Consider the following 14,550-nt stretch of genomic DNA (forward strand, 5'->3'; position numbering starts at 1 on the left):
CACTTCCTCTATTCTCACTACGACCTCGATCATCGTGACATAATTATATTGTGTGATTTAGATTGTATTTACTGTGTGTGTATGTGTGTAGGAGTTCAGGACATGGTTGGAGGAAGAATGGGGCCGGACGCTAGAAGAAATCTTCCACGAGCACATGCAGGAGCTCATCCTGATGAAGTTCATTTACACCAGCCAATATGAGTATGCCATTTTTAACCAAGTACCACCTCAGAAAACACTTGGCTCTCCAAGTACCACCATAATGACCAACATTAAATAGAGTAACATAGTAGGCCTAGGTAATCATTAAAAATAAGGCAGAGGTTTTATTTTGCAAGTATATTTAATATTTTTGGCCACTGTAACATTACACACCGTTTGAACAGTGTTGCATCAGATCAGTCTTCCTCTCAGAGAATGAAAGTCACTGGTCAATCCCAAATTCTTTCGGAGACATATATGTTGAGTAAGAAGGACCATCAAGACAGAATAGGAATATTATCAAGTTTTACTAAAGCTTTAGGAGACCAGTCTTACAGTGCGTTTATAGCAGTATCTAGAAGCGGTCCAAAAATCAAACGGGAAGAGACAGCTTATTGAATACGAAAACAGCCCCCACTCGGCCTAGAAAAGAATACAGCCTCATTGTTCTAATACAGATAAGGTAAAAAGGGTGTACGTCATACTCCCAATACACATTCCAACGCCTTCAAGGCAAGGTACAGAGTTTACTTGCGGACATAAGATTCAAACACAAAGTGTACACATGGGAAAATATTAGCTGCTTTAAACATGACTATGAATAAAGAAAGAACTCTTAAAAATATATGCATTCTCCACAACATAAACACTGTGTTTGAATGTAAGAAAAATAAAACACTGTACTTTAATCAAGTGATTATTTGGCGTACCACTAGATGTAGCCTGCATAGTGGTAAACGTACCATAGTTTGAGAATCACTGGTCAAATGTGTGATTTATTTTGGAGTCTAAAATTTCTGCTTGATTGCATTCATTACACAAAACACACACTGGCCACACCATTAGGTACACCGCTGCGATGAGATTTGATGCAAGTCGGAAGAATTTAGTACAAACATATACAGTGGTGCCTTAACCCCGGATTTAGTATGATTCAGTTAAAGGCAAACATTTTTACAATAAATATGTCTTGGTTTTAGTATGATTAAAAACACAGTGACTTAGTCTCTGTGAAGAGCTCGGTATAGTTTTAGCATACAGAAGTTTTAGCATACAGTACTAGTCAGAGTAAGAGCTTTAGAGTCTGTGTTTCCAGAGTGTCACTGAACGCATCACATTGCTACAGTAAGTCGAGCCAAACAATCACAGTTTATATGGTGCCTATTGTCTGTCCTCTGTAGTTTGGTAGAGAACCTGGTCTTACACTGGTACTACCTTGATGGCAAAAATGGAACTTGCTTGCGCTAAGAGTTACAAACGTTGCAAGAAGTGGACCACTTTAAATCCTGCTGAGACAGGAGGCGCAACCAGGCATTTTGCCAGAACGCATAAGACTGCATGAAAGCAATTAAGGCAGCAAAGTCACTTGTGACCTGTTGTGCCGTAAAACTGTCTCGTGTACATGCGTTTGATTGCATCAGTTGATGTAAACAAAGTTGTGCACTTGCTTATTGTCAGCACTTTGGCAAAGAAAGTGACAAACACTACTGAATTCAAGAAATAATATAATTAGATTAGAGTAAGAATAAAAATACACATAATCGAAAAACATCAAAACATCTTTTTGAAAAGACTGTGGTGGGATCAAGCATTTTTTCAGCCGCAACAATCTCCAAAAAATCCTGCAAAATCATGGAGCAACTGAATAGTACACATAATAATAGCTCTAAGGTTTTTTTAACGTAATTTGGCTGTCAGTCGCCAGATTTGGCTGACCTTTTGAAATAAGTCTGTTACATTGGCCTTCAAAATAATGCAGTATTTGCTTTATTTTAGCAAGTATGTTAGTTTGTGAATTTCTAAGATTTTTTATAAACCTAAAAACAGCAACAAAAAATGTTTTCAGTCTTTTTGGTCCTCTGTGTGTGTATTTAAAAAGGAAAGGGTTTTTAACCCCCCTGCTGATATATTTAGTTTTGTTTTTTGGTCCTCTGTGTGTATATTTAAAAAGGAAAGGGTTTTTAACCACCCTGCTGATATATTTGGTTTCGTTTTTTAAATATATATATATCTGAATTTATGTGGAAATATCATTCTATTTTTAGTGTCTTTTTTGTTTTAAAAGGACAATTCGTTTTTTAATATAGATGTATGGCTTGTGGTTTGACTGAAAAAGGTTAAGATTGGTGTCATGGAAAGGCAGCTCTAATAATGGATGGTAAAAATCTCATTTTTTGTTCTTACAGCAACTGCCTGACATACCGGCGCATCTACTTGCCACCTGCAATGCCGACTGACTTGACTCAGCCGGGCCTCTTCAAAGGCACCTATGGCAGTCACGGCTTGGAGATCGTCATGCTCAGCTTCCACAGGAACTCTGCACGAGCCACCAAACTCACTGTAAGTCCAATATCTACTGCTATATTTCACTCATTAAAAGCTATTGGCGAATGCTTTTTTTATGCCATATTCATCAACAGATTATTTTTCATTTCACTCATCTCTTTCATTCTACGAGCATGCGTCCACTTTGTGATCTTAAGGGACTAGCAGCTCCCCAACAACCATTACAATTAACACATGTTTTAGGCTGTGTGTTCAGTTGGGTTATCTGTTTGCGACAGCATATATTATACTCTTCCTTGTCTTGATTAAGGGCCATATAAATAAACTTTGATTGACTTTGATTGATTGATTGTTCTGTGTGGAAAAAAAACTTCCAATGCTATCATTCGTCTTGGAAGGTCCTTGTAGGACAGTTGGCCTGCAACTTTGTTTCTAAAATAAATAAATATAAAGACCAAAAAAAATCCATCAATTCAAAACATGGAACACTCGTTCACTCCACACAACATACATACATGTGATAAAGACAGGTCAAAAGAAAAACCTATTAATAATAAGCTAATAAATGATACCAACTTTCCCTGGCCGGCGGGACGAGGAACAGGATGTGAAAGTGTCAGCCGCCATTCAGTGGTAGTGCTCATGTAAAACACGCCTGTGTTTGTGATGCAGCTTGTTAAAGTGGAACTGCACTTTTTTCAGAATTTAGCCTATCGTCCACAGTCCTTATTTGAGACAAAAACAGACATCACTTTCACTTTTCTGTGCATCCTCAATCGTAAAAAATACTGCTCGTAAGAGGTGACTGTAACAATGCAGGTAATAGAATATGATCTATTCAGCCTATAAAGCAGTCTAAAAACCATCCAAAAACCTTCAACACTGTTTTATATACATGCATACATACATACATACAGTATACTGTCTGTAATGTGGTAACAGTCACATTCATGATAACATGTAATTTTTACTGTATTTTGGTCATCTTAAGCATTGCCGGAACTTATTTCTGAGTGCATTGATTCCACAGAGCACAAAGCAACGAACGTTACCGTTATGTGCTCTGTGAAATCGATGTCAACAACAGCATCGAGAGCACCCTCTGTTTGCTACAACTAATGTCAGACTTTGTGAGAGCCTTGAAGCCTTATCAGGTAGTATTATTGCTAAACATAAAACAGCCACTTACAATGCCGACTGATGGGATGTTGTATCTATTAGCACTTGTGTTCTCCTTAAAGGGGAATTGCACTTTTTTGGAATTTTGCTCATCGTTCACAATCATTATGAAAAAAAAGAACACACGTCCTTTTTTTTTAAGGATTTTAAAGATGATAAAAACGCTTGGAAGATGCGGCTAATGGGAGTCACCATTGTAGCCTTCAAAGTCCTCCATTAATGTTTTATATACACACTGAAAGTATATATATAATGTAGTAACAGACACGTTCGTAACAATAAGTAAATTGTACAATATTAACCGTATTTTGGTAATTTTAAGCATTGCCAGAACTAACTTACCCCGGTGCATTTTTTTCAGTTTCCATAGCATCGCACTTCCAACTAATGGCAAAAAATGTGTGTTGGTACTTCCGGAAAAAAATGCGAGTGTGTTTTGTAATCATGGCAGACTTGTTAACAGACAATGAAGACGACTATTTTTGGTCAAATGAGGATTCACAATCTTTCCTTTTTGAACCTGAATATACGGAGGATGAAGTGCTGCACTGCAAAAAGTCAGTGTTCAAAAATAAATTAAAAAAATAGGGGTATTTTAAAGCAAAATTATCTGCCAATGGAACAAGAAAATTTGGCTTGTCAAGACTTTCCAAAACAAGTAAAATTAGCTAGCCTCAATGAACCCAAAAATACCTTAAAATAAGTACATCACTAATAACAAGTGCACATTTCTTGGTAGAAAAAAAATGAGACCTTTTTGATCAATATGTTGAAAAATATTCTTAAATTAAGTAAATGCTAGTGCCATTATCTTGACATAGGGACGGCGTGGCGAAGTTGGTAGAGTGGCTGTGCCAGCAATCGGAGTGTTGCTGGTTACTGGGGTTCAATTCCCACCTTCTACCTTCCTAGTCACGTCCGTTGTGTCCTTGGGCAAGACACTTCACCCTTTGCCTCTGATGGCTGCTGGTTAGCGCCTTGCATGGCAGCTCGCGCCATCAGTGTGTGAATGTGTGTGTGAATGGGTAAATGTGGAAATACTGTCAAAGCGCTTTGAGTACCTTGAAGGTAGAAAAGCGCTATATAAGTAAGTTATAAGTATAACCCATTTATCATTATTTATTTATTTATATAATGATATGCGCTCGGCATCATGATTTTTTTTTCATGCTTGAAGGAAGCATTACTTTATTACTTTAAAAAAGTTGTTTTATACTTGTGAGTGTTGATGACACAGCTTTGCAACAGTTGATATTCTAGTTTCAAGCATGTTTTACTCAATATAGGTCATAAAATCTCAGCAACAAGCTGTAATATCTTACTGAGATCATTTAGGACCAAAACCCTTAAAACAAGTAAAACACTCTAACATAAAATCTGCTTAGTGAGAAGAATTATCTTATCAGACAGAAAATAAACAAATATCACCCTTATTTGAGATATTTAATCTTACTTAGATTTCAGTTTTTACAGTGTGGTTACTGAAGCGATCGTGAACAGAGAGTGAAACGTTGGAGCAGACAGAAGCCAAGAGAGTGAGGTCGGCGAGACTTTGACGGTGCAAATGTGCAACTTGGAGCCAAACTATGAGCCACTATAAAATGGATTTCTTACCCAAAATCAACTGGTAACTTCCCCGCCAAGATGGACCAAACGCACAATGGTCCATCGAGTGTTATTATAATTACATACGCTGTCGAGCTAGCTGTGTACAAAAAAAAACATGAAATGTGGACTAATACTGTACAGATACTGTAATATGATTGTTCATGTTTTTCAGTCAGTACAGATTGGTTTGTGTTGTGAATTACAAACTCAAATGTGAATCGGGTGCTGACGTAGAAGCCAACTTATCTCTCCTATCTAATACCGTAGCACACCAATGTGTTGGTACACTAGACCAGTGGTTCTCAAATGGGGGTACCGTACCCCTGGGGGTACTTGAAAGTATGCCAAGGGGTACTTGAGATTGTTTTTTAATATTCTAAAAATAGCAACAATTCAAAAATCCTTTATAAATATATCTATTGAATAATACTTCAACAAAATATGAATGTAAGTTCATAAACTGAACATCAAATCAAGTAGGCTATTCCATTCATTATCATAAACCCAGAGTTTCCCCCATGGCCCATGCCATAATGGTTTAACCCTACCTGGCGCTGCCACACGGCAGCAACTGTCAATCAACTATCGATGTAGAAAACAATGGAGGCTTGATTAAAACGTAGCTGTAATGCAGCTGAAAACAAGGAGGAACATGTGCCAAAGAAGGCCAAACCTGAGCCGGCAAAATTCAGACAGTATTCTGAAGAATATGTGTTAATGGGATTTAGGCCTCGAGTTGTAACCCCCCCCCCCCCCCAAGGCATTGTGTTTTTTCTGTGGAGAAATGTTAGCGAACAGCGGCATGAAGCGGCCGCGCATCTTCAGCGGCATCTCCGGACAAAACACGCTTGCCATGTCGGTAAGCCACCTGATTTTTTTAAGAGGAGACTAAATTAATTCAGGTCATCTCAAGACACGATGCGGAAACCCTCCACAACATCAGCCAAAGCCCTGGACAACGTTCCTTTTAAGGTGCGCGCCTGCGAAATTGCGCACCGCTCATGCGTCCTCTGCATACTGCAAATTAATGCCGCACAGGAAATCAAAAATCCCATCTGAACTTTAAACAAAATAAATACATTACAATTTATTCTGTATGATTTTGCAATGCAACTCTGTGAGAGACAAGTGACAACAAGAGTGGCCCCAATGAATAAAACAATCTTTGTCAACACAGTTCAATTATCGTCTGTCAAGACACTTTACGGACAGGAATTCCATCAATCACTTTATTGAGCAAAACTGTTTGTAACCACACCAAAAACATGAGTAAAAAAACCTTTTATCTATAAAAACTGGTAATTTTCTGCCATACAAACCAGGCTTAAACCAACGTTATCATCCGTCGTTTCAACAGAAGCCGCTCGCTCGTTCACCTGCACCAACACACGCACTCATGGCACTTAGCCAGTGCTGCGTTTATGACCACACAAAAAGTCAGACAACCCCAACGCTGCCACACAATGTGTAAATGCCAGGTTGTAATACTGACTCCACAATCAGATGTGTGCTTATTTTACTGCCATTTATTAAGAATGTTAATCTAAGGATATTATTCATGAAATATTGTCACTAGATTTCATAAATGCTAATAAAAAGATGTATTTTACAGACAGAAAGTTACAGGAACTAAATGTAATCTCTGAAAGGGGTAACATTTCTTTTAAAGGCAGGACCCGCAGCCAGACATACAATACTAGCACATAGCTCATGAAAAACATGTATTTTTGTTATTGTCATTGTAAGGGGGCAAAATCACTTATATCAGAAAATTATTTTAATAAAACATTTAAATTGTTATGATGTCAGGTTTGGGTCAGGTGTGACGCTGGTGTAGCCACAGTGTGCACGTCTGATGTCGCTCACATGTGCTCCACTGAATGCTCAAGGAGTTTGTGCGTTTGCTCACACACATGAAAAATTAGAGGGAACATTGGCCCTGGAGGCTTCTTACGCGGTGTCTTTGCTTGTTGCTAAAGCCAAAAAAGCCGTTCACTATCGCTGAAGAGCTGATAATACTTGATAAAAACGCAGCCGAGAAAATAAAGAATGTGCCTTTATCAAATGACTCTGTTTGCTAGAGAGTAGATAAAATGGGAAAATACATTGTTGAGCAAGTTGTTGGAAAACTTAGCGACTCATTTTCCCTCCAGCTGGATGAATCCACAGATATTAGTGGAAATGCACAACTTGTAGGTTTTGTCAGATACATCGATACTGACGATATTCATAAGCACATACTTTTTTGTAAAACATTAGAGGGGAGAACAACAGGAGAGGACATTTTTGACAATCCCCAAAGAGGGCACTTTAAGTTGATGATTACTTCTGTGTAGAAACGTTTATTTATAATTGAATCACTTGTTTATTTTTCAACAAGTTTTGAGTTATTTTTATATATTTTTTTCCAAATAGTTCAAGAAAGACCACTACAAATGAGCAATATTTTGCACTGTTATACAGTTTAAAAAATCAGAAACTGATGACATAGTGCTGTATATTACTTCTTTATCTCTTTTTTTTCAACCAAAAATTATTTGCTCTGATTAGGTACTTGAATTAAAAAAATATTCACAGGGGGTACATCACTGAAAAAAGGTTGAGAACCACTGCACTAGACAAACAGTTTCACAGTGTTCACTCTTACAATAACAATGTCGCTACAGTTTGGTTATTATACAGGTTATGGAATGTAAATTAAGTACCGGTATTGTTAGCGGTTTTTGAATGCATTTTTAAAATGATTTTGAGTCGGAATGGATTGCTCCCATCAGTGGCATTGCTAACCACCTAGAACGAGACGATTTTTACAAGTTAAATTTCGCAAAAGTGTTTCGGCATGATGCAACCCTCCTTCCTCCTCGTATTGGAATGTTATCAATGACATCTTTGATTGACTCAGACTCCCCAGTAGATAGGGGTAGCAAGTTTCCAACAATGTACCTGGCAATCAATGTGGTTCAGGTCAGCCTTGGTCAACTGTTGCTGACTGGAAAAATCAATGGTTGCTTGTTTTAATAGAGTGACTGCATTTGGGCTCGGGTTTGGGTTAAGAAGCAGCAGTAAGCGTCATGTGTTGATGTGAGGTGCTTCATAAGATTCGAGTTGCTTGACGCAGATGTGGATAAACTCTTTTTTCCTGCGCATAGCGTGCATGTTACATAAACATTCTTGCCTTTAATTTCAATGAGCGAAAAGTAGTGCTAGGTTTGGGAATGCTACCTTTGAATTTCCCTGTCTCCGGATTGTCTCCATCATTGCGGTCTAGTTATGTGTCAGTCAGAGCGTGCAGTGAGACAGAATTAGCACGGCTTGATTCGCTCACCCAGCCAATCATCATCAACACATTTACAACTGTGTCATCATCCCCACTCCTGCTATCTCCAGGCAACTGATGTGTGGCCGAAACCTGACACCTTGCGCTTCATTCTTCAAACTGTAGTAACGAGCCACTTCACATTCTCAGTAACGGCAACGGCATTGCAACAATGGGAATCGTAATGATATAAATACTCGTTACTGAAAATAATTACGCTGTTAGTAACGCCGTGATTACCAACACTGGTAATAAAAGTTAAAGTTAAAGTACCACTGATAGTCACACACACACACTAGGTGTGGTGAAATTACTCTCTGAGTTTGACCCATCCCCTTGTTTCAACCCCCTGGGAGGTGAGGGGAGCAGTGAGCAGCAGCAGTGGCCGCGCTCGGGAATCATTTCGGTGATTGTAATAAGTACAATACTCACAGTATAAATACTTTGTAGGGTGCAACATAAGACTAGACTGGCAACACACCATAGCCTATACGCTACTGCTATCTAACATCTTGGAATTGCAAGTACATTATACTTGCAAATGAGATTCAGAAGTGTAAGAAAACAAGATAACAAATCTGGCTAGCACCGTTATAATATTCAGCTGTTACATAAAGAAATTAGATTTCAATATTAAAAAAATAACATTTATGAACACACAGAAAAGTATCGAAAATTGGCACCGTTGAGGACCGGTATCCCAGGTTTCAGGAACTGGTACCATATCAGTTCATATGTGAAAGGTAACAATTGCTATTAAAGAAGGAGCTGTATTATTCTAACGGTAATGCTAACAGTATTTTGCACTTTATTTACAGGGAGACCCCAACGTTCCTGCTGGGCAACTGACTTTGGATGTTGACTTGAGCCAGCCTCTCCTCCTCCCGGACTTGGAACATCAGCGCAATGTGGAGGAGCTGTCACGACTCGTACTTGGGGTACACCAACAAGTACAGAGCGAGGCGAGAGAGGACACTCCCGCCCCGGTGAGAGTCCCGGCAGAGGGAGCATGTGGCGGTGTTAGCTCAGCAGAAGGGCTTGAGGTCCATAATGGCGTTGGTTCAGACGGTTGCCAGGCGGGTCCAAGCGGAGACACCGGTCCTCCTGAGACGCAGCCCTTCATTCTGCCTCTAGGAGTCATGGCTCGAAATGAGGTGTATCCTCGCACCTGCAGAAAATGGTAAGACATTTGAAATATTATTGTGGAAGTAATGACACTAATAAAAACCATAACCTTATGGTTAATCTAGTCCATGGGCATCCAAACTTTTTCCAGCGAGTGCCGCATACAGAAAGATTGAAGGATGCGAGGACTACTTTCACACGATTTGTACTAAAGATACTAAAAACAATACAATGTAAGTCAATCAATATATGCTGAAGGATCTAAAAAAACTTACCAGCTTAGCTTTGTTATATGTAACAAAGCATATTAGAGTAACATCTAATCTACAAACCCCAAAACCAGTGAAGTTGGCACATTGTGTAAATCGTAAATAAAAACAGAATACAATGATTTGTAAATCCTTTTCAACATTTATTCTATTGAATAGACTACAAAGACAAGATATTTAATGTTCAAACTGGAAAACTTTATTTTTTGCAAATATTAGCTCATCTGGCATTTGATTCATGCAACATGTTTCAAAAAAGCTGGCACAAGTGGCAAAAACGACTGAGAAAGTTGAGGAATGCTCATCAAACACTTATTTGGAACATCCCACAGGTGAACAGGCTAATTGGGAACAGGTGGGTGCCATGATTGGGCATGAAAGCAGCTTCCATGAAATGCTCAGTCATTCACAAACAAGGATGGGGCGAGGGTCACCACTTTGTGAACAAATGCGTGAGCAAATTGTCGAACAGTTTAAGAACAACATTTCTCAAGGAGTTATTGCAAGGAATTTAGGGGTTTCACCATCTACAGTCCGTAATATCATCAAAAGGTTCAGAGAATCTGGAGAAATCACTGCACTTGAGCGATAATATTACGGACCTTCGATCCCTCAGGCGGTACTGCATCAAAAAGCGACATCAGTGTGTAAAGGATATCACCACATGGGCTCAGGAACACTTCAGAAAACCATTGTCAGTAACTATAGTTTGTTGCTACATCTGTAAGTGCAAGTTAAAACTCTACTATGTAAAGTGAAAGCCATTCATCAACAACACCCAGAAACGCCATCGGCTTCGCTGGGCCTGAGCTCATCTAAGATGGACTGATGCAAAGTGTAAAAGTGTTCTGTGGTCTGACGAGTACACATTTCAAATTATTTATGGAAACTGTGGACGTCGTGTCCTCCGGATCAAAAAGAAAATGAACCATCCGGATTGTTATAGGCGCAAAGTTGAAAAGCCAGCATCTGTGATGGTATGGGGGTGTATTAGTGCCCAAGGCATGGGTAACTTACACATCTGTGAAGGCACCATTAATGCTGAAAGGTACATACAGGTTTTGGAGCAACATATGTTGCTATCCAAGCAACGTTATCATGGACGCCCCTGCTTATTTCAGCAAGACAATGCCAAGCCACGTGTTACAACAGCGTGGCTTCATTGTAAAAGAGTGCGGGTACTAGACTGGCCTGCCTGTAGTCCAGAGCTGTCTCCCATTGAAAATGTGTGGCGCATTATGAAGCCTAAAATACCACAACAGAGACCCCGGACTGTTGAACAACTTAAGCTGTACATCAAGCAAGAATGGGAAATAATTCCACCTGAAAAGCTTCAAAAATTGGTCTCCTCAGTTCCCAAACCTTCACTGAGTGTTGTTAAAAGGAAAGGCCATGTAACGCAGTGGTAAAAATGCCCCTGTGCCAACTTTTTTGCAATGTGTTGCTGCCATTAAATTCTAAGTTAATGATTATTTTCAAAAAAAAATTACGTTTCTCAGTTCGAACATTAAATATCTTGTCTTTGCAGTTTATTCAATTGAATATAAGTTGAAAAGGATTTGCAAATCATTGTATTCTGTTTTTATTTACGATTTACACAACGTATCAACTTAACTGGTTTTGGGTTTTGTATGTTGACTATTACTGTCCATAAGATATTTAATTATTTATTGTTCTTATTTTTTACAAATATTATTATTCGGCCAACTAAAACTTTTTTGAGGCCCTTCGCACACTAAAAAAACGTACCATATCTTGCAAGAAATTAGTGCACACTTACATCATGACAGAACACGCAAAAATCATACACAATAAGACACACAAATTGTCGGACATTTTGGTTTACAGGTCCCATTTTTGGGAATATTTCGGCCAGTCGCAATTTTTCGTCATTTTTTGTGTAATGTCCTAATACAGGATGTGTTTATTTAGTCTTTAAAATGTGTCGGGGGCCAATAAGAAAATAAGCTGCAGGCCGCAAATGGCCCACGTGCCACACTTTGGACACCCCTGATCTAATCGAATCTTTTTGTGTCATGTTGCTGAGCATTCTTTGCCGTGAGGGGCCATATTTAAGTGTGAGAGCGATAGCACCAAATTTACCACACCTGCTCTCCATTCAATTTACGAGCTTAGTGGTTCTGTGAAAGAGCTCCTAACTTAACACAATTGTATCTCAAACCAACGTCTTATAAAAATCCCATCCATCCGTTTTCTACCGCTTGTCCCTTTTGGGGTCGCGGGGGGTGCTGGAGCCTATCCCAGCTGCATTCGAGCAGAAGGCGGGGTACACCCTGGACAAGTCGCTACCTTATCGCAGGGCCAACACAGACAGACAACATTCACACCCACATTCACACACTAGGGACAATTTAGTGTTGCCAATCAACCTGTCGTCTTATAAATTTGTAATTTATAAAGAAAATACATCATGAATGTTACTAGAAAATAAAAATAGCCGTGAAAGTAAAATAATAAAGTTTATTGAATCAAATGAATAATGTCTAAGACTACCTACACCCGTCTTAAATGGTTTGTTCCACCTTGATAGCAGCAAACCTAACTTTGAACATTTCACTCAACGCAGACGTCATAACATCATCAAAGCTCACACGTTGACTCACAACACCAACATTTTCCAACAAATATTAGGTGATAAAAGAAAGGGAAAAATATAATAAATCTATTAGTGGCAGCATGGAAGAACATTTTGGATCTCATTGCACATAACTGTGGTGCGTTCAAAGACCCTCGATTAATGCTACAAACAGCCGTCATTAGATTTTAAAGACAGGAGGAGGACATGCACTAATAATTATAATTATATATATAACCGTATTCATAATGATGTGTTATTATTATTGATGTTATCCACTAAGGACAATCTTACGTAATTTTTTTGACTCGGGGGGCCGCATTAGGCTAAAACATTTGCCGGGGTTTGCCAAACATGTAAGAATACAGTACAAACTGTGGTAAAGCCATAATTTGTGTATTTTTTAAAGCCATACACTAATACACACAATATGATGGGTCTTTAGTACCAAACACTTCAGTTTGCATTGTTTAAAGCGAGCTATAATAGACTGAACAACAACACATAATTCAAATACTTCAACTTTAACAACTCCCACCTATATCAGACCCTAACGACAATGCACTATGAAGTATAAACGATAAAACATTGAATATTAAGAGTATGTGAAATTTCGACTTCTACCTTGTTTACTTCCCTGGCCACCTCCTTAAAGTTTTGTAATCAATCAGAAATACCAAGCAGCTAAAATGCGTCAAACATGGGGAAGTGTGGCGAGACTGTTTTGCATATCACCCAACATGCACTGTAATGGATTTATATATGTGTACCGGTAGTTTTCAATTATATGTACGTGTTTTATATTGTCCACAAAGTTCAATGAGCAGCAGGTGTGTTATGTACGACCGTGTGTTGACTTTATTTGTTGGTTATAGTTCATTTACACCATGAGTGGGGAAAGTTTTTTGGATTGGGTCATCTATATTGATGCTGTGCTCAAGCCACTGTCAAATGAAATTGAACATTGATTCTATCTTTGCCAACAAGATGGCGACAACATCACTCCAACTCAATTCACAGGGGAATACATTTAGGCATACATCTTCTTGATAAACTTGCGATGACTCACTGGCCGCACTTGGCACGCGGGCGGGAGTTTGGACACCCCTGAGCATATCCCTATTTCACACTCTGACGTAAAGGAAACTTTACATATTTATAATCATATTTAGGTGAATAATGGCAGATTATATGATTATTTAAATTGATCTTAAGGCCATATTATATTGACTTTGTTGGCTTTTTTTGTTAAAAAACAAAAACTAACCTTTTTTTAATTTTTTTTTTTTTTAAACAAAACCTAATTATTTAGGGGGTTTATCTAGGTCTATTAATCCCATCTTTAAAAAGTCAAAAATTTAATTAAGGTTTTTGCATTTGTTTTAAAAAGCTATGTTTAACTTGCAATTAGTGTTTTAGTGCATGTAAACATATTAAGTGGGACGTTTAGTGGGGTTGAATTGAGTTTGAGTTTATTTCGAACATGCATACAATTACAAAATGATAAATCACAATTTATATTTTTTCTTTTCAACATGTTCGAAAAGGAGTAGGAAGAACAGAGCTTATTTAATCCCTACCCTTTTCCTTTACATAGCAGTTACTAACATTTTGTTCACTTCCTGCAATCAATTAATTCACAATATACTCCATAAGTAGTAAGATTAAAAAATATAACAATAACTAGTGAAGTAAATTGCATTTTATATGTTGAGATAAAAAAAAAGATTAAAAAAAGATTAACAATACATTCAGAATGTTTATTATGGTTCTTCTTCTTTGTACTTTGTAAACACTTTAAGTTTGAAGAGTTTCTTGGAATTGGATCATACAAACCCCGTTTCCGTATGAGTTGGGAAATTGTGTTATATGTAAATATAAACGGAATACAATGATTTGCAAATCCTTTTCAACCCATATTAAATTGAATGCACTACAAAGACAAGATATTTGATGTTCAAACTCATAAA

At 38.1% G+C, this 14,550-nt stretch overlaps 1 protein-coding gene across 2 annotated transcripts in view; it reads left to right on the plus strand.

The window, feature by feature from the left end:
* The window catches only part of fbxo31 (F-box protein 31), a 29,289-nt gene that overhangs the window by 10,787 nt on the left and 3,952 nt on the right, over nt 1-14,550 (plus strand). For both annotated transcript variants that reach the window (XM_062036104.1, XM_062036103.1), the window contains 3 exons: nt 92-201; nt 2,388-2,541; nt 9,409-9,770. In XM_062036104.1, coding sequence (XP_061892088.1) covers nt 92-201; nt 2,388-2,541; nt 9,409-9,770 — 626 coding nt within the window. The remainder of the gene's footprint in view (nt 1-91; nt 202-2,387; nt 2,542-9,408; nt 9,771-14,550) is intronic.

The sequence above is a fragment of the Entelurus aequoreus genome, linkage group LG24 (genome assembly GCF_033978785.1).
Source record: "Entelurus aequoreus isolate RoL-2023_Sb linkage group LG24, RoL_Eaeq_v1.1, whole genome shotgun sequence".
Classification (NCBI taxonomy): domain Eukaryota; kingdom Metazoa; phylum Chordata; class Actinopteri; order Syngnathiformes; family Syngnathidae; genus Entelurus; species Entelurus aequoreus.